The following is a 26,992-nucleotide window of genomic DNA, read 5'->3' on the forward strand; positions in this document are numbered from 1 at the left end:
ACAGTTGAATCCTTCCCCCCAGTCCACTGGTACCCCTGCACTCCCCCCCCCCCACCAGCCATTCAGTCCAACCACGCACTCGGTTCCAGAAGACGCCAAGTGCTGCAGCCGATTCAGAGGCACTAGGGCAAATTCCTCTGGCGAGTGTCTGGTGCCCGATTGTAGGGTTAGGTTTTATTCGTGGCCTAGCATGGCCCCCTGAAATCTATCTATAGCTGGAGAAAACTCTCAGCCTGTATTTTTGTGTGTTTTTTCTGCCCCAAGGGTTCTTTTATTGCTATTTTTGGAGTGATTGTATCAGGAGCCCTGTGGGTTTAATGTCTTTCCTCTGCCATCTTGGCCCATGTCTCAACATTTGTTTTTTGGGGGTATTTTTGTTGTTTGTTTTTTTTTTTTGCAGGGTAATGGGGGTTAGGTGACTTGCCCAGGGTCACACAGCTAGTAAGTGTCAAGTGTCTGAGGCTGAATTTGAACTCAGGTACTCCTCAATCCAGGGCCAGTGCTTTATCCACTGTGCCACCTAGCTGCCCCATAGCATTTGTTTTTATAAGATTTCTAGTTCCAAATTTTTCTTCCCCCCTCCCCAAGACAGCAAACTGTCCAATATAGGTTTTGGGGTTTTTTTTGGGGGGGGGGCAGGGCAATGGAGGTTAAGTGACTTGCCCAGGGTCACACAGCTACTAAGTGTCAAGTGTCTGAGGCCGAATTTGAACTCAGGTACACCTGAATCCTGGGCCGGTGCTTTATCCACTGCACCATCTAGCTGTCCCATGATATAGGTTTTAAAAATATATATGTGTATATATATATATATGTATGTGTATATATACAATCACATTAAACATATTTATGCATTAGTCATGTTGTGAAAGAAAAATCAAAACACAAGGGAAAAGCCTCAAAAAAAGAAAAAACAAACAAAAAAGTAGAAACACTATGATTCAATCTGCATCCAGATTCCACAGTTGTTGTTTTTTCTGAATGTGGAGAGCATTTTCCATCTTGAGTCCTTTGGAATTATCTTGGATCATTGTATTGCTGAGAAGAGTTAAGTCTATTGCAGTTGTTGATCTCTCTTTTGTCATTATCTCTCTTTACCCTCTATTACCCATATCTCTGTATGTCTTAACCCTAACAGTAAAATATAAGCTCTTTGAAGCCAGGGGCTTCTTCGTATAAGCTTCATGTTCTCAGTGCCTAGCACATGGTATTTGGTAAAGCATTGTTGGCTTGAATTAAACTCCTTTATGGGCCTTTTCAATAAGAACCTATGAGCTGATCTCTTTAGCTCCAAATTCTTAAAAGTCTTCAAGTTTTATTTATTTTTGTTTAGTTATTTTTCAGCCATATCTGACTCTTCGTGACCCCATTTGGGGTTTTCTTGGCAGAGATACTGGAATGGTTTGCCATTTCCTTCTGCAGCTCATTTTACAGATGAGGAAATTGAAGCAAACAGGGTTAAGTGACTTGCCCAGGATCCCATAGCCAGTAAGTGTCTAAGGCTGTATTTGAATTCAGGCAAATGAATCTCCCTGATTCCAGGCCCAATGCTCTACCTGCTGCACCATCTAGCTACCCAGTTTTATTTATAGTGAGAGTCAACAAGTGTTTATTAAACATCTATTACATGTCATGGACTATATGCAGATATAGAGAATGAAACAATTCCTACTCTCAAGGAGTTTAGGTATAGTCTAATGGGGGAGGTAACAAGAATATGTCTATGTTAACATTGATGAGGTAACTTTTTGTTTTATTAATCCCAGAAATGAGGGGAAGTCCTTACCCACAGGGGTACAGGGAACAGTCAGCAACTCTTGCTTTCTACTAGGCCTTTCCACCTCTCACAGTAGGTGTAGCTGTTGATGACTTAATGCCAGCCCTGGTATCCAGCTTATGCCCAAGAGGGTGGGTCAAAAAGAGGTCAGGGTGAATGAGGTGGGTTCTTGGGATACTGTGGAAGGAAAGATCATGGTGACAGCAAGAAGAGAATAATGTTTAAAACACTTTAATAAGGCACAAGGAGCACAGAGGCAGATGGCATGAGGAATGGGATGGGGTACATGGAGTCATTTAGGTAACAGTAGATCAGAGGTGGGAGCACTCAGGTAGCATGGAGCCATAGAAGTTGGAGGAGTATTTGGGACCCCGTTTTTAGAGGGATCTAGTGGGGAATGGGAAGGGACAGAGTCTTCTCCAGACTACCTTTGGGTTGCCTCATAAGTATTCTCAGGGCCATTTTAGTATTATCAGGGCTACCTTGGTACTGCCTCATTAGTATATTGGTGTCACATTATTAATATATCATTTTCTGGTTTTACTATACATATCTGGAGCTTATCTATAGCCACTGACTAAGGGCAATTTATTGGGACCTTGCTGGCTTCTCTTAATTTAACACATAGTCTCTGGATGTGGCCTCAATTAATTTAGGAGGCAGTTTTGACAAGTAGATTCTATTAGTTCCTGTTTATCATTATCTTACTATTCTAACTGGTCAGGTGGTTGTAGGGATCTTGACAAGATAAAATTTCAATGCACTTTTCTCCAGTGTCCTAAGGGGTTTTTTTGTTGTTGTTGTTTCCAGGGCAATGGGGGTTAAGTGACTTTCCCAGGGTCACGCAGCTAGTGTCAAGTGTCTGAGGCTGGGTTTGAACTCAGGTCCTCCTGAATCCAAGGCCAGTGCTTTATCCACTGTGACACCTAGCTGCTCACCTGTTCTAAGGTTTTTGAAAGACAGCATGGCATAATTGACAGAAAACTGTCCTCAGAGCCAAGAACACTTGGGTTCATAGCCCTCTTCTAATATGTACTCGCTGTGTGACCCTGGTTCAGTCACTTAACTTCTTTTTTAATTTTCTTTTTTTTCTTTATTTAGAATTTTTATTTTCCCAAATTACATGTAAAAACAAATTTTGACATCAGTTTTTTAAAACTTCATGTTCCAAATTCTCTTCCTCCCTCCCTTTCCACCCCCACCTCAAGAACTCAAACAATTCAATATAAGTTATACATGAGTAGTCTTGCAAAACATTTCCACATTAGCCAGGTTGTGAAAGAAAACAGATAAAACAGGCAACTCTTTAAACTATACATTGCAGAGTGGCAGCAGCCCAGGCAGGAGAGGGGTGCAGGTTCAGGGGAGCTATCAACCCAGCAAAATAAAAACTTTGTTTTCTCGTTGAAGAGCAAGTAGGCCTGGGCTTGTTTTCAAACTAGAGCACAGACCAGGTGAGTGTAGAATGTGCCTCTACTTAAACTGTACCACCTAGGACCCTCTGAAGCTTGCAACAGTGCAGCCTGGAAGCAGTGCCCCACTTTAAGAAGGAGTTAAAAGTCAAGTAAATGATGGGCAAGATGAGCAGAGAGAGAAAGTTGCAGACCATATAAAGTTTCTTTAGTTACAAGGAAGATCAAGGTGCACCTTCAGAAGAGGGATAGCAATGTCAGGGCTTCTACATCCAAAGCTTCCAAGAAAAATATGAATTGGTCTCAGGCCACAGAAGTTCTCAAAAAGGACTTTGATGATAAAGTAAGAGAGGTAGAGGAAAAAATGAGAGTGATACAGGCAAGTCATGAGAAAAAAAGTCAACAGCTTGAAAAGCCAAATGGAAAAACTCTCTTAAGAAAATAATTGCCTTAGATTTAGGATTGAACAAATGGAAGCTAGTGACTTAATGAGAAAGCAAGACACAATAAAGCAAATCCAAATGAATAAAAAAAATATAGAGGGCAATGTGAAATATCTCCTTGGAAAAACAGCTGATCTGGAAAAGAGATTCAAGAGAGATAATTTGAAAATCATTGAATTACCTGAAAACCATGATCAAAACAAGAGCTTAGACATCATCTTCCAAGAAATCGTCAGGAGAATTGCCCTGATATTCTAGAAACAAAAGGTAAAATAGAAATGGAAAGGATCCACAGATCACCTCCTGAAAGAGATCCCAAAAAGAAAACTTCCAGGAATATTATAGCCAAATTCCAGAGCTTCCAGGTCAAGGAGAAAGTATTGCAAGCAGCCAGAAAGAAACAATTCAAGTACTGTGGAACTACAGTCAGGATAGCACAAGACCTAGCAGATTCTACATTAAAGGATCAGAGAGTATGGAATATGCTATTCCAGAGAGCAAAGGAATTGGGATTACAACCAAGAATAACCTACCCAGTAAAACTGTGTATAATCTTTCAAGGGGAAAAATGGGACTTCAATGAAAAAGAGGACTTTCAGGCATTCTTGATGAAAAGACCTGAACTGAATAGAAAATTTGACTTTCAAGTATAAGACCCTAGAGAAACAAAAAAATGTAAATAGGAAAAAAGAAACCAAGAGGGATGTTAAAAGTTTAAACTGTTTAAATTCCTATATGGGAAGATGATACATCTAACTCATAAGAACTTTCTCAGTATTAGGGCAAATGATAGGAATATATTTAGACAGAGGGCAGAGGTGGGAATTGATTATGAAGGGATGATATCTGTAAAGTATTTTTTGTTTATCATTTTTTGGTGGGGCAGTCAGGGTTAGGTGGCATGCCTGGGGTAGAGCAGTGGGTGAGGGTGTCTGAGGCTGGATTTGGGCTCAGGTCCTCCTGGGTCCAGGGTGGGTGCTTTGTCCACTGTGTCACCTAGCTGCCCTATGATGACATGTTTAGGGCAAAATTGAGGGATGGGAGGATTGCACTGGGGGAGGAAGAAGGGGAAAAGTAGAATGGGGTGAAACCCCACATGAAAGAAGCAGGAAAGGGCTTATAGAGTGGGAGGAGAGATGGGGGAGGAACAGGGCAGTGAATGAGCCTTAATCTCATCAGAATTGGCTCTAGGAGGGAACAATATGCACACTCAAATGAGCAGAGTAATCTATCTAACCCTGCAGAAGGGCAGGAAGGGAAGGGGATAAGGAGGGAGGGGGGAAAGAAGGCAGGGCAGATTGGGGGAGGGGGGAGTCAGAAGCAAAACACTTTTGAGGAGGGATAGGGTGAAAGAAGATAGAAAATAGGGAAAATATCATAGGGGAGGGAATAGGATGGAGGGAAGCAGTTAACAATAGTAACTGAAAAAATCGAAGCAGAGGCAAGAGTAATGTAAGATAATGATGATGATTGATCAATTGAAGAATTGATCATGATTGATGAGAATTGATTGAGGAGGATTGATTGAGGAGAAATGATTGATGATGAGGATTAAGTGGTGATGGTGATGATAAAAGGTATGGTATTTGCTTTGCTGGGCTACTGTGAAGAAAATTTTTTGTCAGGTATAAGGTACTATATAAATATATTTTGTCAGGTATAAGGTACTATTACTGTTGTTGCAAGAATCAACCTCATGAGTTTATCATAAGGAAATCTCTCTTTAAACTATACATTGCAGACCTGCACTGATACCAGGAGTTTCCTCATCTGGCAGTTCTCTGTTGTAAATTAAATCTTAGATCCAATCTCCCCAGCTTTCAATTTCTACTTTACATATACTATTGAGCCAGATGAGATGATGTATCATCTGGTTGTGACCAATAGCTTGAAGAGCTCCCATAAAGTTAGGGAATTGTATACTTCATTGTTTCAGAAGAATATATATTTAGTTGTTGTTCAGATATTTTGGTTGTGTCTGATTCTTTGTGACCCCATGTGGAGTTATCTTGGCAAAGATGCTGGAGTATTTGCCATTACCTTCTCCAGTAGAGTAAGGCAAACAGAAGTTAAGTGAATTGCTCAGGGTCACACAGCTAGTGAGTATCTGAAGCCATAATTGAACTCAGGTCTTCTAGCTTCCAAGCCTAGCACTCTGTCCACCAAGCCACCTAGGTGTCTCCAAGGCAAACCAAGGTTAAGTGACTTACCCAGGGTCATTGTTGTTGAGTCATTTCAGTCATGTCTGCTTCTTTGTGAGCTCATTTGGGATTTTCTTGTGTAACAATTGGAGTGGTGCTGGAGAGTTACTGTAGGAAAGCTCTGCCATGAGGAGAAGGCATTTGAGGGCAAGCCATGCGGTTTTTTCCTTGGCATCAGGAAGTGACGTTTGTTCGTGGGTACTGTCAATCAAGGCTACCAGTCAATTAGCTTGGAGCTGTGTGTGGGTGTGGATGGGATGTTCCCAGTTTCACAGGAGGTGTGTGGGAGGAAGAAGGGGTGAGGCGGGCTCTCTTTTGTCAGGACTCTCGTGGAGAGTGGAGCAGAAATGCAGGCTTCCGGAGATAGCTGAATCTAGGCCTCTTTCTCTCTCTCTTCACTAAATTCTTATTCTCCTTAATAAATGCTTAAAAGTCTAACTTTTGGGGCAGCTAGGTGGCGCAGTGGATAAAGCACTGGCCCTGGATTCAGGAGGACCTGAGCTCAAATGTGGCTTCAGACACTTACTAGCTGTGTGACCCTGGGGAAGTCACTTAACCCTCATTGCTCCACCAAAAAAATAAATAAATAAAAGTCTAACTTTTGCTAAAGCTTCAAATTTATTGGCGACCACTCATTAGATATTTTAGACAGACTAGCTAGAATTTTAGCCCCTTACACTTGGCAAAGCTACTACAATGGTTTGCTATTTCCTTCTCTAGCTCATTTTACAGATGAGGAAACTGAGGAAAACAGGGTGAAATAACTTGCCCAGGGTCACACAGCTAATGTCCTAGGCTGGATTTGAACTCAAGCCTTCCTGACTCCAAGTCCAGCACTCTATCCAAGAAGCCCTCTAATTCCCTCCTATCTTACACAATAGCAGATCCTTGGTAAGTGTTTATTGAATGACTGAATGCTACTACTGATATTAGTGGGTTCTGAAGAAAGTTCCTTATAAAATGCTGTAAGATTGTGAAATATTCTCATAAATTTAGAAGGGAAAAGGGAATAAGGGAAGGAACTGTGGTTCAAAGGGATAGTAGGGTGAGAAAATCACAGGGTCATGGATTTAGAGCTGGGAGGAAGTATAGAGTTCAACTAGTCCAACCTTTTTGTTCTACAGATGAGGCAAATGAGGCCTAAACTAATTAAAAGCCTATATGTCTAAGGTCATATAGTTTATTGTCAGTAGCAGAGCTGAAATTTGAACTAAAGTCCCCTAATTCAAAATCCATTGTTCCTTTTTTCTCTTTCTTTTCCTTCTTTCCTTCTTTCTTTCCTTTCCTTCCTTTTTTTTTTAGGTGAGGGGGAGGCAATGGGGGTTAAGTGACTTGTTAAGTCACACAGCTAGTAAATATCTGAGGCCAGATTTTAACTCGGGTCCTCCTGACTCCAGCTGGGGCCAGTGCTTTATCTACTGTGCCACCTTGCTGCCCTCCCTGTCATCATGATGCCTCCTAAGGAAGTTGTGTGGATTTTTGTTTTTTAAATTATTGGAGATATCTAAGTATATTTGTAGCTCAAGGAGACAGTAGAAAGAAAATAAACGTGTGCGAGAGGAAACAATGGATGGTCCTAGAAGAGATGGAAGGGAATGGGATTTAAGGCCAGACATGGAAGAATTAGCCTTGGTAAAGTGGAACAGTTCTTCCTATGAGACCAAAGGGTGGGAAAAATGAATGAACAGGTAGAGAAATTTTGAGATATTCTCACTGTTTTCCCATTTCTTTTGCTCTTTATACTTCCAAACTCCTTGCAAGAGCAGTATATACTTGCTGCCTTAATTTTATTTCTTTTTTTGTTTATTAGCTTTTTCTCTTAACCTTCTTCTATCTCTCCCAAACCACTGAAACTGTCCTCTCAAAGAATGTCAGCTGCTAGGGGTGAGGGCTGTGAGGAAATCCTGTTGATATGTGAGCTCTATACTATTTCCCACCCGCTCTTGTCTGGTCTAAATCTGACCTCAAAATAGGTTCAGGTAGTGAAATGTTGTTGTTTGTCCTTCCTTCTTAAACAGGACCATGACATTGGGAAGGTGATGTCATGAGTTGCAATGAATTAGATTTAAGTGAGGGAGGGCTGTACAAAGTCACCAGCCTCACTCTCTCCTCCAGAGCCATCTGGGTCCAGTGGCAAGATATGCATCAGGACAACTGGAGATAGCCCTGCATGCAGTGGGAGACCTTGACCTTTTTAAGTTAAGGTCTTTCCCAGATCTCAATTTGTCTGAGGCAACACCCATTCAGTGATTAAAGCTGGTGAAATATCATTTTGTAGCCAAGGACAATTCAATTGTGCAACCTGTTGATTTAGATCAGTTAATAAGCACTTTAAGGTTTACAAAGTGATAAGAATAGCAATTTCATTATGTCCTTTGTACAGATGAGAAAACTGAGGGAGATTTAATGAACTTAACCATGGTCACACAAGCCTATTGAACACCAGAGATGGACTCAAGGACTTGAATCTCCCATCTCTTGACTTGGGAAAGTGCTCTTTCTATATCATGCTGGTTCTCAATACACTTCTACCAGTGAATGAAAGTCCATGCACTGGAAACTCTGGATGGCCAATCAACACAGTGACTTGTGAAAGTCATAGTCTTTTGAGAGGAGGGCCACTTTCCACAACTACATCATGGCAGGAGTCAGAGTTGTAGCTCCAAGTGCTACATTGAAAGATATTTATCACAAAGCCTTCTCCCTCATCAGGCCATTAATTGTGCTAGTACACAGAAAAATCTTGAATAATTACTCAGCTTTGTCCTTTTGTCCCACCTCTACTAAGAAATATCCTACCTAATTGATAATGAGGCCATTTTTAGCCCATTTTAATTTAAATACAAAAGATTATATAGTAAGTTCACTTTATTCTGTCATGAAGATAATTAGTATTGATTAATTTATGAGTTGCTAATTAAGTATTGGTCCTTAGCTCTAAAATGATGGAATGGAGGCACTAGGATAAGTTCCTAAGCTATACCTGAAACTATTTTATATTCCCTGGTTAATGTGGACTTTCTTTAGCTGATTTATGAGACAAGTTATATTTGCCTTCAAGTATTTTTCTTTTTTTCCCTTAATGCATGATTCGACTGGACATAAGTGCCAATTACAAATGCAAAACCAAACCTACATAGACTTTACTTCTATAATTCAGCCAAATAAAATTAAGTTGACATAGTTAATGACATACATAAAGTATTATGTGGTATTTAGGTATATATAGTGAATTCAACAGAAATGACAAATTTATATTATATTTACACAGCTAAACCAAGCCATTACTTTTTTCTTTCCATTTTATGACTCTATAAACACTCTATCAAGAACATCAATATTAAGTTTTCCCTGAGTCCATTTACAAATCAATCCTTATTACACACAATGATACTTCCTCAATAACCCTGCCCTCTACTTTTTCCATGACCCAGGACAGATTCTTCCATTCTCCCCGACACCCATACTTTCTATTCCTCAGGACTCCCTACCCAAGGTCAAAGAGACAAGGAGTGCGGTCCTTATGTAGCATGTCCAAATGAGGACATCGAGCTTCAGAAATGGTCTCTTATGGTAACTCTTCCTCCTTGAACATTCAAAGCCTTAATTACCAAATGTAAGGCTTCAATCAATCAATAAACATTTATTAAGTACCTACTGTGTATTAAGGAGAGGTGAAAAGATTGACTGAATAGGGGGACTTTAGAATTCTTGAACATGGAGGCAGTACATTTGTGCATGAGGGCAAGATCAAGATTATGACCCTTTTCATGAGTGACAGAAGTATGATGGTGGAAGATAAGTAGGTTGAAGAAGTAGTTGCAGTGCTTTGAGAGTATGTCTATGTGTATGTTAAAATCCCCCCATATGGAAACAAGAGTTGGGGAAGAGAGAGAAATTGTAGTCAGGTATCAAATTCATAGAGGGGGGAAAAAGGGTATGACCTTTGGGGTCTACAAACATTAGGTACCAGAATTTTTTTTTTTTTGAGTGAATAGCATAATAGCATGAACCTCAAAGGAATGGAGATTACTAAGTGATGGAGGAAGGAGGAGATCTTGGAAGTAGCTAATGGGGACCAAGGAGTGAAGATGCAGCTAGTACTGAAAAGGGGTGGCCATGGTAGCTGTGTTGTCAAGACCAGGAGGGGGAAGCCAGATTTTTAATTAGCTAATATATGGAAAGAGTGGGAGAAGAAAAGACTAAAGATAAAGGGAAATTTGTTGTCCATAGAACAGGCATTTCAGAGGGTAGAATGGGCAGCTGGGTGGTGTTTGGTTGGAACTGGGATGCAATGGTTGTGGGAGATGGAATGAAGTATTAGGTGGTGGGGTTATAAATGATGTTTTCTTTCTGTTGCTGAAACAAAAATTATTTGGTAAATAGATGTTTCATTTAGCTCTCTTTTTTGCATAGGAGGAATTCCTCAATCAGGAAAGGGAAGCCTCTCTCTTCCACTCCATTGCTATAAAGTCTGTCTGCCCTGCCTTTAAATATAAACCTATTCATTCCTATCTCACTTTTCTCCTTCCTTGGTTCAAGCACAGATCTGCCTTGTTCTATTATCCCATCTTTTCCTTTCCCTGACTCACAGAACCAAGGATCCAGGTAAGATCTGTTTCCAGTGATGGCCAGTGCGTATCACAATTTCCTGTCCTTGTTCCAGTATTTTTTCTTTTTCCCCAGTCTCAGCATTATGAATGTGGGAGGAGGAAGGGTATCTGGAACAGCTGACCTGAGAGACCATTCTCTCTCTCCTCCTGTTTCCACTTGACCTCTTTCCCACTTTAATTTAGGGAAGGCATAAGTGTATAAATTTATTTTTTAAATTCAATTTTATTTCAGTTTTGAATCCTATCTCTCCTCCTCTCACCAACCCCCTCTTCAAGAAGGCAAGAAAAAATATAACCCATTACAAATATGTATGGTCATGCAAAACAATAGGAGGGAGGGGTGGGGGGAGGAGGAGGGGGTAAGATGGGAGAGGGAGAGGAGGGAGGAGGAATAGGGGAATAATTGTGCTTCAGTTTTATTTCTTCTGGATAGCATGTTTCCTTATGAGTCCTTTCAAATTATGGTTGGTCGTTTGTGTTGATCAGAGTTACTAAGTCTTTCAAAATTGATTATCTTACAAACATTGTTGTTACTATATACTATATTGCTGGAACTGCTGTTCATGTAAGCCTTTCCCAGGTTTTCTGAAACCATACCCTTGGGTTTCTTGGATTTCTTCTTCTGAAAACTCCTTATTTATATTCTTTGAGACCATTTATCATTGATGACTGGCTCGTATTCTTGCTTTGTTAAAGAAAACTTGATGCAAAGATTTCCCCCCACCCATTTCCTGCTTTTCTTCTAATTTTAGCTATATTGGTTTTGGTTAGTGCAAAAACTTTTTAAATTTTATAGAATAAAGGTTCTCTATTTAATCTCTTGTGAACCTTTCCTTCCCCCCTCATCATGAACTCTTTCCCTATTTATGGGATCTGACAGGTAATTTCTTTCCATGCCCCACTATTTTGCTTATGTTGTCATCCTTTATTGTCTAAAGCATATGCCCATTTTGAGTTTATCTTGGTATATAGTATGAGATGGCACTCTATGCCTAGTTACTGCCAGACTGATTACCAATTTTCCCAAGTTTTTGTCAAATAGTTAATTCATGCCCCAACAGCTGGAATCTTTGAGTTTATCAAACACTAGGTTTATTGTGCTCATTTTCTTTTATATAGTCTATATTTATTCCATTCCACTATTCAACTTCTGTGTTTCTTGAACCAGTACAAAAATTGTTTTGGTGATTACTAAAGTTTTGTAGTAATTTTTGAGATGGGTACAAGAGCCCCTTTCTAACCACTTAAAAATTGACTTCCTTGATATTCTTTACCTTTCATCCTCCAGATGAATTTTTTTTTCTAGCTTTATAAGTAATCCTTTGATAATTTGAATGGTAATGCAATGAAGTCTAGGTATTTCAGGTAAATTTAGGATAGTTGTTTTAGTAAATTGGCTCCATCTACCCAAGGGCAGATTAATGTTAATTATTAAGTATTGCCACTAATTATTTAGATCTGTTTTTGTGAAGAGAATTTTATAATTCTGTCCAGTACAGTTTCCTGTGTATCTTGGCAGGTATACTCCCAATATTTTATACTCTGCATAGTCATTTTAAGTGGACTTTATCTCTTCTTGCTGAATTTTGTTGATAATATTTTTAACAATTTTACTGCAGTTAAGTGTTTTTGATGTTTTTAGTTGACCCTACAGTTCTCTAAGTGAAACATCATATAATCTGCAAAAGGGTGATAATTTTGTTTCTTATTTGCCTAAGGCTTATTCCTTTAATTTTTTCTTCTTATTTTTCATATATCAAGTACAATTTTGAATGGTAATGGTGATAATGAACATCCTTGTTTCACCCCTGATTTTATTGGACAGGTTTTAGGTTATCTCCATTACAAATGTTGCTCTTTGTTTTTTTGATAAATACTGCTTGTCGTTTTAAGGAAAAACTCAATTTAGTTCTATATTTTCTAGTTTTGTGTAAAAGGAATGGGGTATTGTAGTTTGTCAAAAGCTTTTTCAGTAACTTCTGAGATAATTACTAAATAAGCATTTAGTTTTTACTTTTGATGATTTTGGTCATTGATATGGCTGATAATGTTGATAGTATTCCTAAAATTGAACTAGTCCAGTCTAATCAAAGTGTATGATCTTTGTATATTAGGGAATTGCTTTATAATTTTCTTCTCCATTTTGACTCACCCTGCTTTCAATATTGGGACCATATTTGTTGTCAAAGAAGGCATTATGTATTTCTTTTTTGGTTTAGTATGGAATTTCTCTTAAATATTGGTAGAATTTGCTTGTAAAATCTACCTGGTCCTGAATTTGGAGAGAATGTTAATTTATGACTTGTTCAATGTATTTTTCTAATATAGGGTTATTTAAGTCTTCTACTTCCTCTTCTGTTAAACTGGGTAATTTCTATTTTTAAATATTCATCCATTTATACTAGTTTTATTGGCATATAGGTGGGCAAATGGCTATTTGCTTAATCTCTTCTTTATTAGTTGTGAATTCCTTTTTTCATTTTTAATACTGCAAATTTCATTTTCTTTTTAAAAATTGAATTGGCCAGTGGTTTATCTTTTTAAAAACAGCTCCTAGTTTTACTTATTACATGCTCAATTTTTTGCAAAGGTGCCATGCACACCCTGAGATATGGGCATACTCCTTTGTATTGCCTTCAGTATTCTCTAGTGCTCTATATCTTTTTCGGCTTCTTTTAAGGTTCAGTGTTTGAATGTCAATTTTTCTCTACTCAGCTCTGGCTTCATCAGCAGTGCTTGAAAGTTCTCTACTTCATTAAAAATCCATTCCCTCTCTCACACCCATAGGATTATATCAATTTTTTGAATAGATGATTGCTGGTTTTAATTATAGATCCTCTGACTTCTGAAATATATGCCAAGCCTTCCCTTTCTTTTTAATGATGACTACCAAATCTTGTGTGATCCCATGTGTGGCTCTTCGGTACTTAAATAATTTCTTTCTGTCCACCTGCAGTACCTGCACCTTGACCTAGATTAATTTTGGGAGTTCTTTAAGGAGATGACTAGTGGATTCTTTCGATTTCTACTGTGGCCTCTAGTTCTAATATATCTGGACAGTTTTCTTTTATTATTTCTTGAAGTCTGATGCTTTGGATCTTTTGTGGATTTTAGGTATTCCAGTGATTCTTTTTTTTTTTTTTTGTGAGGCAATTGGGGTTAAGTGACTTGCCCAGGGTCACACAGCTAGTAAATGTTAAGTGTCTGAGGCCAGATTTGAACTCAGGTACTCCTGAATCCAGGGGCCAGTGCTTTATTCCACTTCGCCAGCTAGCTGCCCCTAGTTCCAGTGATTCTTAAGCTAGGTTTTCTCTCATTACAACATCTTGCTTCCACCCCTAAATTTCTAATTTGATTAAAACCGAAAGGTGGCATGGCATAGTCAAGAGAATGCCAGACTTAGAAGCAGAAGATTTGGATTTGAATCACATCTTTATTACTTCCTTTTTTATCTTGGGGTTGGCACCTAGTGGGCACTGAATCCGGATTTAGAAAGACTTGATTCAAATTCAGCCTTACCTTAGAGTATTCAATGGCCTGTTGTGAGGATCAAATAAGATAACATTTGTAAAGTGCCTAGCACATATTAGACACTTTATATAAGCATTCATTCCCTTTTTCTTTTTCCTCATCTTTAAGATGGGAAGGGGAGGGGGGGCTGGCCAAAATTATTACTAAGGTCCCTTCCAGCTTTAAATGTTAATGACCACCTGAAGTATAATGCGCATCAATTTATCAAATAAACCAAGACATAGCTTCCTCCTTGTCTTCTTTTCCAAATGCATTGTTTTTTTTAAAATTACATATGCTCTATCAAATTACCAAGTTTATACTCTGAATATACTTTAACTATAAGAAATATACCATACACTGAGCCATTGCAACGTACTGCTTTTTATTCAGTTAAAACACATACAGCCCTCATTGTCAACATGTCTGTGTGTGTGTATATATATATATATATATATACACACACACACACATATGTGTACATATATTATAGACACACACATATTTATATACATATATATTTTTAAAAGCACAACAGGAAGTGCTTTTCTAGAATATTTATTTGATTCTGTGGAATACAAGGTTAAAAACCATAATGAACTGAATTTCTACATCATCATTTTTGGTCTTCAAGCTTCTCAGTAGTATAGCCACACTACCAAGGACACCATTTATATATATATATATATTACATACACACACAAAGAACCAGGACTTGTGGAAAATATTACATAGATAAAAACCTTGGCAATGAGATGCCATGAAGGAAAAGCTCTAGCTATAAACAAGTATAAAAATTAGTCAAAATACTCTTTAGTCCATTATGGCTTTGCATAATTATTGGAAGAAAATTTAAGACATTTCTCGTTAAAGGCACTTTGAGAGCAGTAATAAAATACTTCTTTGAACTTAATTTAGTCCAAGTGTTCTTATTCCTTTTCTTACATTTCTGCCTATACTGGTACAATCTCCTAAAGGCAGCTGTAATGAAGAAAAATAGTTAACATCTTAATACAAATATTAAAAATATGAATACACCTCTTGAAATAACTTTTGGTCCATGTGAAATGAGAAACAGAACTGGGGCTGTAGTGTTTCACTTAATGTTGCACAAACAACAAAACATCAACCCATTCACAATAATGATGTGCTCCAGTTCCAGTGTGTGGATTTGTCTCAAACTATAGACCTTCCTCCACCCCACCCCATTCCAAAAACCCCAGCAGATCTTCAGTCTATTTAAACTGAAAAACTGCCATCACTATGATTTACTAGGAGGGCTATTTTGATGTGGTGACAAGGCACACCCAGAATTCAGTAAAATCTATAATTCAGTATCCCGGTATCTGGCTGGCTGTCCATAGTATCCACGCTTGGAATGCTCTGACAACTGCTGGCGGTATTCTTCTTCTTCAATGTCACTGCTGTAACTTCCCCTAGAATCTTGGTATAGTCTTGAAGGTGGTTTCTGAGGCTCAGGGGGTCTGGAACTAAAAAGTTAAGTGTTATCAGTTACATAACCCAAGCATTTCTTCTTCGTTTAAATCAGGGGTTCTTAACTATTTGGGGGGAGGGGAATTGCTGTTGGTGTTGGTGTCACAGACCCTTTAGCAGTCTCATGTAGCCTACAGACTATTTCTTAGAATAATATTTGTTGCATACATTCATAATTGAAGGAGGCACTAAATTTCAGTTTGGGGGGAGTGGATCACACCTTTAGTTTCACTAATCTCAATCTAAATTCATGAACCCCTTGGTGGTTAAACACCCCTACTTTAAATGGTAGTGGTGGCATAACAAAGGAACAGTGAAACCATGTAAGGAAAGCCCATTTCAAATTCATTTCTGGAAAGGATGGCAAAGCTAGTATTTTTTTCCTGAACAAATAAGAATTATTTCTGCTCCCCACTAAGGTCAACATGAGAAAAAAAGTTAAATTCACAGCCCTCTGGGAAAGGTGGTAACTAAAGCAATGCCTCATAAAAGTTTTGCTTGTATGTGTAGGTAAATTAAGCTTGTGACTTTATTTCCTGTGACAAGTTTGTCTGCCATGGGGTTGTGGCTGATCTGATTCACAGCAGGGTAGATAATCTGCCAGTTACAATTATCCATATCAGTGCTCTCCTTCATTGAGACTGATGATTGAGTATGCCACTCTGTTAGTAAGGAGGAAGCTTCCATTTCTTTTTATACTACTGTAAATCTAGACTCTAGCCTTATATGGCACACTCATTTCTGAGAACTGGCAAACAATCATATGGTTGGCCATGTTGTAAAATGTTACTTTAATTCTCAGTGCTTAATAGTACTTTACAAGTACACTAAGTTTGTTAACTCCCTTGATGCAAACATAATTTTATAGAAGACGGAATAGAGATATTAAAAGGTTCAAAGGAACTTGATATCATAGAAGAAAATCCTATTAAAAAAATCAACTCTAGGACCGATGAGTTCCTTTTGTCCTTGTACTATTCATTCCATTGTCCTTCAAATATACTATCTCACAAATAATCCAATGGCTCACTTAAGACTTCAGTAGTCCCACCGGGAAATGAATGAATGAATTTTCACTGTATTCATAGAAACATTTGACATCTCCCTCATCCTCAGACGTTTTTATTTTAATCAGTCTGGAAATTAATTAGTTGACTTTGAAAATAAACTCTCTGGACTTCTCTGGCACTTAGAGGAATAGGAGAAAGAAGAAACTTTCTGAGCTCTAAATCTTTAGGGCAGGCAACATAGCTTCAGAGAATGACAAACATAAAATTTGTAAACTCTGACTCCTAAAGTCAGTCAGACAATTAAAACTTTAGCAAGACTAGACCTGCCTCTTACCTTGTGACCTGGGATGAGCTGGGGTCTGGTTTTGGTGCTTTGATGGGCACAGCATAGATGTCAGGATGCTTCTGAGGCAATCTCAAGCTGTGATGAGAGATGAAGAAGTTAGAGAATTGCCAGTGGATCCGAAGTAAGCCTGGGCCTGCCTTCTTTTCCTTCCTGCTTCCCTGACCCAGAGGGATCATGGTAGTGGAGTGTTTGAAATTGATACCTGACAGGAGTCAGTCTTGTTATTAATTTCTAGGAAAGAAAGAAAAGTAGATGGGACTATCCCATACTTTTCATGGGTGGGTTATATCCAGTGACATATCCAAATGTGAAAGATACCCATAAGCATTCATGCTTGTCTGTGACAGATTTAACTGATAATGACAGGTCTATCCACTGAGCACAATAAGCCCCCAAGACCTTAGCAGTAAGAGAATTTTGTTATTTTCAATAATAAATTTTCTTTGAAGCAGTTTAAACTTCAAATACAACAATGTATCTCTAGAGAAAACAATTTTCCACCCCATATCCAACATTCAAATGGAAGCCAATATACTAACATGTACAATTTACTCAAGTGATCCTATATTCCATATAACAAAATATAGGCAGGTTTCATTTATAAAATATATTTTTGGATAAAGCACTGGCCCTGGACACAGGAGGACCTGAGTTCAAATCTGGCCTCAGACACTTACTAGCTGTGTGACCCTGGGCAAGTCACTTAACCCCCCCCAATTTACCCTTGCATTCTGTGCTTCTTGGAGTTCTTGCATTCTCTGTATCCTTGCTTTGTGATCCATCTTCTCAAATATTTTAACTTTGCCCAGAACAGACTTTGGAGTATTGTCTATTTCTTCCTCATTTCCTTCATCCTCCTCATTTTCTTGGGAAGGGAAAGTGGGTGTAGAAGGCTTCAATATAGAACGTCCAAAGGCAGGTTTTAAAGGAACAGGTGGACCATATGGTTTAGTGGCTACCCCAGGAATTTCATTACTGGCAGTAACAGAGTTGTTTGGTTTGTATTCATAGGTCTTGGAAATGTCATAGGGTTCATCTTTGTTTTGGAATTTGGCCTGCAGAGAGCAAAAGCATATTTAGCTTGAGTTTTCATCATGGGTCTAGAGCTGCAAGGAAGCAGAGAATTCCTTTAGCCCAACCCCCTCTCTTTTTAGATATGAAAACTAATCCCCAGGGAAATTAACAGTGATTTGCCCAATGACATACAGCTAGCAAGAGTGAAGAGGTAAACTTTAAATCCAGATCATAGGGTGACAGATTGAGCCGGAGAGGACCTTAGAAGGCCAGTAATTCAACATTTTTATTTTACAGAGAAGGAAAAGGAGATTGAGAGAGGTTATGTGATTTGCCCAAGGTACATGTCTAGTAAGTTTTAGACTCAGGATTTGAATTTAGCTCCTCTAACTGCAAATCTTGATTCTAGCAATCAGAACCTACTGCCCTCCGGATTATCTTTATCTTAAATGAGTAGGTTAGTATACTCTTGGTATCCATTTCTGTTTTTGAAACATTTGTTTTATTTGTAAAATAAAACTCTGCTGTTTTAAATGATATTCCAAAATAGGAAGGCAAATGGACATTGATCAGCGTCTTCCTTTCTTTCCCAGGAGGGTAATACCATGAACATTTCAAGAAAAACCAAAGGGCAGCTAGGTGGCGCAGTGGATAGAGCACTGGCCCTGGATTCAGGAGTACCTGAGTTCAAATCCGGCCTCAGACACTTAACACTTACTGGCTGTGTGACCCTGGGCAAGTCACTTAACCCCAATTGCCTCACCAAAAAAAAGAAAAACCAAGTTGGAACCCAATGTACAAGTTTAGATGCAAACTCTAAGACTAAACCTAGAACTGAAATGGTGCTGGGGCACCAGACTACCTGTTTAAATCAATCTGATTCCAGATCAGCCTAGAAGTTTTAACTAATAGCCTGTTGTATAAGTTATTAATGCTTTTGATCAAGGCAAAAAAGTTTTCTCACTTCTTTCCTATACTCAAAAAGTACCAAAATACTGAGTTAAAGGGAAATATTAGAATGAAAATAAGGTGTTTGTGAAATAGCTTTGATTTGTGGTGGGATAGGAGTCAAATGATCTAAGCCTGTATTGCCTTGTATTTATTCTGTGCCCTTCTACACTCCATAGGTCACTTTGGGTACGGAGTTTTATAATCACAAAGAATTTTCTGAGAATAGCCAACTCCCAAAATGTGAACAGAGAGCTGTCATTTGCTAGAAAGAAAAATAGAGATATTTAGAAATCTTTAATTCCAAACTTCCAATACTTCTAACAACTGTTTAAAAGATTAAAGGCCTTGGGGTCCAATATTTCCTTTCCAAAAAAGTGCTTTTCATTCCCTAATGGTGGATTCCCTGTAGCTAAAATAAAAATAAGATCTAATATTTATATAGTGTTTTGAGGCTTATATGTTATATAGAAGTATACACACATACACAGTGATGTATTTAATGTGTTTTATATATAATAAAGGGCAGGTAGATGGCACAGTAAATAGAGTGCCGGCCCTGGAGTCAAGAGGACCAGAGTTCAAATCTGGCCACAGATACTTACTAGCTGTGTGACCTTGGGAAAGTCACTTAATCCTATTTGCCTTAGTTTCCTCATTTGTAAAATGCACTGGAGAAGGAAATGGCAAATCACTCCAATATCTCTGTCAAGAAAACCCCAAATGGGACCACAAAGCAGTGCACACGACTGAAAAATAACTAAACAATAATAACATTTAATAATCTCACTTGAGACTTACAATAATATTCTAATTTCTTCAAGTATTATTATTTCTATTTTTCAGTTAAAAAATAGCTGAGGGGGCAGCTAGGTGGCGCCATGGATAGACCACCGGCCCTGGAGTCAGGAGGATCTGAGTTCAAATACAGGCTCAGACACTTGACACTTAACTAGCTGTGTGACCTTGGGCAAGTCACTTAACCCCAATTGCCTCACTAAAAACAAAACAAAACAAAACAAAAAATAGCTGAGGTGGGATTTGAAACACAGGTCTTCCCAATTCAAAATCTAGGGCTCAATCCAATATGTTAAACTCTGTTTTAATTTTAGGGAAAAGAAGGAGGTTTTTATTCTTCTTATTGAATGTGTGGCTGAGACTAGGGTCCCATTTTGGGAAAAAAAAAAAACACCATACCTTTGGTGGCTCAGGCTTGAATGCTGGAGGTGGGCTAGTATCCCTAAGTTGGTCTCTACTAGCAGCCCTCCTCATCTGGCCCCTTGGCTCTGGGCTGGGTTTCCTTATGCTCTACAAGAAATGAAGGTTCACGTACAATAAGAACATCAAGGCATAGAGACCTAAGTAAACAGCCAGCTTTTCTTGCTGTCTACTTTGTAAGGGTTAAGGTAGAATAAAATTTTGAGTAGAATCCAGATATGCTCCTTTTTTAAAAGCATCATTTTAGAAATACTTAAAAGTTTTACATTTCTGTGCTTTTTAGCAAATTTCTTGCTCTGTGAAACACTATAAGAATACAGAGAACAATTTCCCCAACAGAATTAAAGTCTGTTCCAATAGAGGATAAACTTAGAGATCAGGGACAAGTTCAAATCCTTGTATCTAGTAGGCTTAAACAGTATTTTTGGTATTGAAAAGTCAAGTTAAAATTTTATTACTTTTGCTTTTTATTTGGTCTAGACCAGTGAATTCATTAGTGGAGGTAAATCTCTCCACTATTTGTAATTTATATACTCTTAATGCCCTGGCCAACTTTCTAAGAGGTTAAGTGACCTGCCCACAGCTACCCAGCCACTCTTGACTCTGACAGATTTAGGACCTGGATGCTGATCTTCCTGGATCCTAGGCTCTCGCCCTTCCATCACTTATTTCACATTATGTCTTACTATTGTCACATAGTATTATTATTTCCAACTTTACTTCAGAAACAGTATAATAAAACACATAAATCTAAAGGTTTTTTTCTCTAAAGCTCCTCTTTTTAGTTTTATGTAGCTGGGTTTGGTTTTTTTTTTGTAAGGATGGTCTTTTTCACTTAATTTCATTTTTCCTTTTCATCTAATAAATAGTAAATTCACAAATTTCATTCATTGAAATCAACTATAGAACAAAAGAAAAATTCAGCTATAGCAGTCACATAACCTCATTTGAATAGATCAATATATGTGTACATATGGATACGTTCATGTGTAAAACATTTATGCGTGTGGATTGTGTGTATACACATACATATATAGTAATCATAATTTTGAAAAATCAAAATAGGGGAAGCTGATTGGAGAGAGATGGAACCAAATGACAAATATGAAATACATGCAAAAACAGTATTAAAAAGGAACATTCAAATTCTTAGAATGCACAGCAGTGCATATGGCTACCTAGACATCAATGGCTGCCTTTTATGATTCAGTTTAATAACAAATGATTACCCAAACTCTTTATTTTTGAGGTAAATAAATAAAGTGAGGAAATGAGAAAGATGAATAGGAGGAAACGATCATTATTTTTCCCCCCTTGTATCAGTGGGAACTTTAGTTGCTGACAGGGTTTATCTCTCACCTCTTCATGTTGCGCTGGTTCAGATGAGCGGGTAATTGAAGAAACTTGGGACTCCTCTGCTGGTTCATCAAGTTCATTATCAGTGTACGCGCCTCCTTCTCCATCTGTGTCTTCAAAGTCGCTGATCAGGCGGCTGTCACAGCTCAGGTAGTCAGCACCCATAGCAGTTAGGTAGGACATCCGGTCATCCATATCATCATCCATCCCTTCCAACTGGGGGAGCAGGGAGGGAAAGAGGATTTTGTGGAGTTAGTAAAGTTTGTCAATAATGCTGGAAGTTAATGCTCAAGAACATTTTTTTCTTTTTTTTTTTAGTGAGGCAATTGGGGTTAAGTGACTTGCCCAGGGTCACACAGCTAGTAAGTGTTAAGTGTCTGAGGCTGGATTTGAACTCAGGTCCTCCTGACTCCAGGGCCAGTGCTCTATCCACTGCGCCACCTAGCTGCCCCTGCTCAAGAACATTTTAAAGGTCACAGAGTAATGAGACCTGTCTTTTAAAACTGACTTTTTCTTGATTCGGCAAGACTTTGTGGCTACCTTTAAAATTGTAATATTCCATTTTAATGACTCTCCTTTTGAATTTTAAATATTGGCCATGATCTTCAGTTCTGTTTTTAGGCACAAACTAATTTCCTTGTGCCAATCTTCCTCACTCCAACTGGCACACCACCATAGAAAAGTCTTCTGAAATGGGACTGTAATTGCTCAAATATCTCAACAAGTCTTTTCTACTAAATCAAGTCTAAAATTTCAAGGCATTCAAGGCCTATATAATCTGGCTTTAAACTGTCCTTTGTATTTTACTAGAATGCTCCCCAATTAGAGTAGTCACCATTGCCTATAAATGCATGGAGATATCTGATTGTGTGATTATATTCATAATATTTGCTTTACCCATGATCTCTTTCTACAATATATTCACCTATCAAAATGCAGTCAACCCATTCTTCATGGCCCAGCTCAAACACCATCACCTCTCATGAAGCTCTTTCTTCACTTCATTTCTATAGTACCAAGTTTGTGCAACACTTGTGAGAAACTTGTTACAAATTGTCTTGTAAGCTATATGACTCTGTAATGCTTCTATCTCCCTCTTACTAAACTTAAACCCTTAAACTGAAACCATATCATGTACAACTTTGCATCTCGCATAACTCAATAAATGGATGACTTATTTACATTTGTTGTCTGAATAAACAGTGACATCCAGAAAACTAATAGTTACATGGCTTATAAGGTCAATCACAACAAACTAAAAAGTACAAAGACTGATATCTAAAAGTAGTGACAATATATCTCAAGCATAAGAAGACTGCAGCAAAGAATGCCAGGAGTAGAAATCATACAATTTATACCTGCTCACCCTCCAGTATTTACTGTCATTCTAAAAATAGGGGGGGAAATTCTCCGAGTGTGGGGGAATGAATGAATGAACAAACAAATTAATTAAGCATTTTATTTTTCCCCAATTAGGGAAAGACAATTTTAAACATTAATTTTCAAAAATCTATTGAGTTCCAAATTTTCTCCCTCCCTCACCTCACCCCTCTAAGGTGGTAAGCAACTTGATATAGGTTATATATATGTAATCATGTAAAATATATACCCATAAAAGAAGAAACAGACCAAAAGGAAAAAAATAGTGAAAAATAGTATGGTTCAATCTGCATTCAGAGTCCATCAGTTCTTTCTCTGGAGGTAGAGAGCATTTTTTATCATGAGTCCTTTGGAACCATCTTATATTGCTAAGAAGAGCTAAGTCTAGCAGCTAGATAGCTGAGCATTGTACAGTATTGCTGTTACTGTGTACAATGTTCTTCTGCTTCTCACTTCACTTTGCATCAGTTCCTATAAATCATGTAAATCCAGGTTTTTCTGAAATCCACCTGCCCATCATTTCTGATGGGGGCAGATCTCATTTTTAAAAGTTGGGGTTCAACTCCCAAAAGTCCTTTCTCTCTTCATACCATTCTCCCTTTGTTCCTTGGGGCTTTGTTTAGGAATAGCTCTTTCTATAGCTTCCTTCCCCTTCTTATGAAAATGGACTTGGCCCTACATATGTATTTTTGTGTTTTGAGTTCCTGATGTACTCTTTTTAAAAATTATTGTTACTTGGACTTTGGTCATTTTTATACAAGCAAAATATTTCTATTTGTGTGGGTTTGGGTTTTTTTGGGGGGTTATATTGCTGACTCTACACCAAAACTTGGTAAAATTGGGGGAGGGAGGTTGCTTTGTTGTAAAGACTTGATATGTGTCTACCACATTTTTCCCTCTGAAACAACCTCACTCATTAGAAACTGACAAGCACAATTTACTAAAAACTTGACTGATCCTCACCTATTTTCCATTTCCAGACCAATGAATTTCCTGGGGCATAGCTCTCTCTCTCTCTCTGTTCTGTTACCCTGTATAAACCCTGTCCCCAGTCCCCCATCGTTGAGTATTCCTAGCAATCTCCTTTGTGATACTCAGTTATAACTCCTCTGCCCTGATTAAAGACCTTAATTCTGTTATATTGTTTCATTAATTTTCAGGTTGACATATTGGGGGCTCATCTGGGATTTGAAGACTCTGTACCCAGCCAGCCACCGTTTTTGACTTCAGATCCTTGGTGCCAGCAGGAATCTTTTGTGTTCCAGTCTGGACTCAAATTTGGAGGCTTGGCCTGGGTAAGGGTGTCTCAGATTCAGAACTACATCCTTTTAGCTTGAGTTCCTAAAGCTCTTTGATTAGGGGTCTGGTAACTTGGGTCTGTTCTGACAGGTTGGTCCCAAAAGGATGGCTGCTAGGCTCTGTTTTCAAATCATGGACCACATGATTACAAGTACTTGGAAAATTAGCAGAATTTAACTAAGTCTGATCCACAGCACTGATAGCCACAATGGGATCTCCTTTTTGAGTTCACTATTGATTCTGCTGGCCCAATAATTAAAGGCCCTGAGTGGGATTCATTTCTTCCCCATGACATTTTTAATCAACTAAGCGGGAATTAGAGTCCTCCTCCCTTTCAGAAAATAGAGTAAAAAAAACCACAGGAGTAAAATAAGATTTTTGTCCCTCAAAAAAGGTCATGAAACTTAAAAAGAAAAAAAGACAAATCGATCTGGCTCAAATGGGTCTTTGAGGATATAGAGGACTCAATTTGTGAATGCTAAATTATTTTAAGAATATGTGCTACTTACCCTTTGACCCAGCAATTCCACTTTTAGGTCTTTTTCCCAAAGAAATCATGGAAGGGGGAAAGGGACCCACATGTACAAAAATATTTATAGCTGCTCTTTACGTGGTGGCAAGGAATTGGAAGTTGAGGGGGTGCCCATCAATTGGGGAATGGCTGGACAAGTTGTGGTATATGAATACAATGGAATACTATTGTGCTGTAAGAAATGATGAGCAGGAGGAGTTCAGAGAAACCTGGAGGGTCTTACGTGAGCTGATGATGAGTGAGATGAGCAGAACCAGAAGAACATTGTACACAGTATCATCAACATTGAGTGTTGACCTACTGTGATGGACTATATTCTTCTCACCAATGCAATGGTACAGAAGAGTTCCAGGGAACTCATGATAGAAGAGGATCTCCAAATCCAAGAAAAAAAAAAAAAAGAACTGTGGAGTATAGATGCTGATTGAACCATACTATTTCTTTTGTTTTGGGTGCTCTTGGTTTTTTTTTTTTCCTATTTTGAGGTTTTGCATCACTGCTCTGATTTTTTCTCTTGTAACAGGATTAATGCAGAAATAGGATTAATGTTATTATGTGTATATCTATCTATCTATATGTATATGGATATGATATATAGATATAACCTATATCAGATTACCTGCTGTCTAGGGGAGGGGGGAGGGAGGGGAGGGAGAGAGAAAAATCTGAAATTGTAAAGCTTGTATAAACAAAAGTTGAGAACTATATTTACATATAACGGAAAAAATAAAATACCTTATATGTAAAAAAAAAAAAAAAAGAATATGCGCTACTACTGTTTACTGTTTTTGTCTGTCCTTGTAGAGTGCTATTTGTGTTAAAATGATGTGTGTGTCCCTGAGTAAAAAGCAAGCTATTTTTCTTTTTCCCCTTGCTGTTTAAGCTAAGTCCCTTATCTTGCCCTGAGTTAGCAATCCTTTCTGCCACTCAAAGTAGAATTGTCGGGAAGGTAATTTACTTGATTTTTTAAAACCTGTTTTTAAAAAAATGTGTTAAAACTTTAATTGGGAATTGATCTCCAGTATTAGATATTTTAAATCCAGGTTTTATGAACCCCCAAAGTAAGATTAATCAGGTTCAATTTCAATCTGGGGAACTATCTGGCTTCTCAGTCACCAGTGTTTATCACCATGTAAAAATGAGTTTATTAATAATAATGGCCTTAAAAAGAAGGGAGGACAGATTGGGGGAGGAGGCAGTCAGAAGCAAATCCCTTTTGAGAAGAGATAGGGTGAAAGAAGATAGAAAATAGAGTAAATATCATGGGGAATGAAATAAGATGGAGGGAAATAGTTAACAATAGTACCTGAAAAAGAGAAAAGGAAAAAAATTGTACAAAAAATGCTTATAGCTACTCTTTGTGGTGGCAAAGAATTGGAAATTGAAGGAATGTTCATCAGTTGGGAAATGACTGAACAAGCTATGGTATATGATTGTAATGGAACATTATTATGCTATAAGAAATGATAAGCAGAATGATTTCAGAACAACCTGGAAAGACTCATATGAACTGATGTATGTAACGATTGGAATGATGCCACCTGCTGGAGACTTACTGTAGAAGAGTTCCACCCATGAAGCGAAGGTCTTTGAGGGCAAGACCAGGAGTCTTTTCTTTGGCGTCAGGAAGTGACGCGGGCTAGTGGGAGGAGAAAGAGACTGGCACTCGGTCTCACGCTCTTTCCTGAGGACGCTGGTGGAGAGGGGAGCTAGAAATGCGCTCTCCCTTTAATAGATAGGAATCTACGCCTTTCTCTCTCTTTACCAAATTCTTATTCTCCTTAATAAATGCTTAAAAGTCTAACTCTTGCTAAAGCTTATAATTTATTGGCGACCAGTCATTAGATATTTTAGACAGTTTAGCTAGAATTTTAGCCCTTAACATGTATAGTGAAGTGAGCAAAACCAGAAAAACATTACGCACAGTGACAGCATTATTGCTCTATGAGTAATTGTGAATGACTTAACTACTCTCAGCAATGCAATGATCCAAGACAATCCCAAAGGACTAATGATGAAGCATACCATCCACCTCCAGAGAAAGAACTGATATTGATTGAACACAGACTGAAGCATGCTATTTTGCGCTTCTCCTTTTTTATTTACTTGTCTTTTTATATAAAATGACTAACATGGTAATGTTTTATATAATTGCACATGTATAACCTATACTGATTGCTTGCAACCTTGGGGAGGGGAGAGGGAGGGACAGACTTTGGAACTCAAAACTTTAAGTAAATAAACACAACAACAAAAAAAAAATAATGGCCTTAGATAAATTGAGAGTTTTACCATTTGGGAAAATGGTAAAAAAAAACCCCAAACTCTTCTGTACCATTGCCTTGGTGAGAAGAATATAGTCCATCACAGTAGGTCAACACTCAATGTTGATGATACTGTGTACAATGTTCTTCTGGTTCTGCTCATCTCACTCATCAT

At 38.1% G+C, this 26,992-nt stretch overlaps 1 protein-coding gene across 10 annotated transcripts in view; it reads right to left on the minus strand.

The window, feature by feature from the left end:
* Window positions 1–14,415: 14,415 nt before the first annotated feature.
* Window positions 14,416–26,992, minus strand: part of TJP2 (tight junction protein 2) — a 164,434-nt gene continuing 151,857 nt past the window's right edge. For 5 of the 10 annotated variants that reach the window (XR_006353541.1, XR_006353534.1, XR_006353537.1 and 2 more), the window contains 5 exons: window positions 21,346–21,558; window positions 19,966–20,076; window positions 17,529–17,861; window positions 16,795–16,881; window positions 15,309–15,446 (listed from right to left, as the gene is read on the minus strand). Coding sequence is in view for 3 of the 10 variants with exons in the window: in XM_043970061.1 (XP_043825996.1) it covers window positions 15,281–15,446; window positions 16,795–16,881; window positions 17,515–17,861; window positions 19,966–20,076; window positions 21,346–21,558 (924 nt within the window). In the remaining 7 variants the exon portion in view is untranslated. Of the gene's footprint in view, window positions 15,447–16,794; window positions 16,882–17,514; window positions 17,862–19,965; window positions 20,077–21,345; window positions 21,559–26,992 lie in introns of all 10 variants that reach the window. The other 5 variants (XM_043970061.1, XM_043970069.1, XM_043970075.1 and 2 more) reach the window with 5 other exon arrangements.

This window comes from Dromiciops gliroides, chromosome 1 (genome assembly GCF_019393635.1).
Source record: "Dromiciops gliroides isolate mDroGli1 chromosome 1, mDroGli1.pri, whole genome shotgun sequence".
NCBI classification, from domain to species: domain Eukaryota; kingdom Metazoa; phylum Chordata; class Mammalia; order Microbiotheria; family Microbiotheriidae; genus Dromiciops; species Dromiciops gliroides.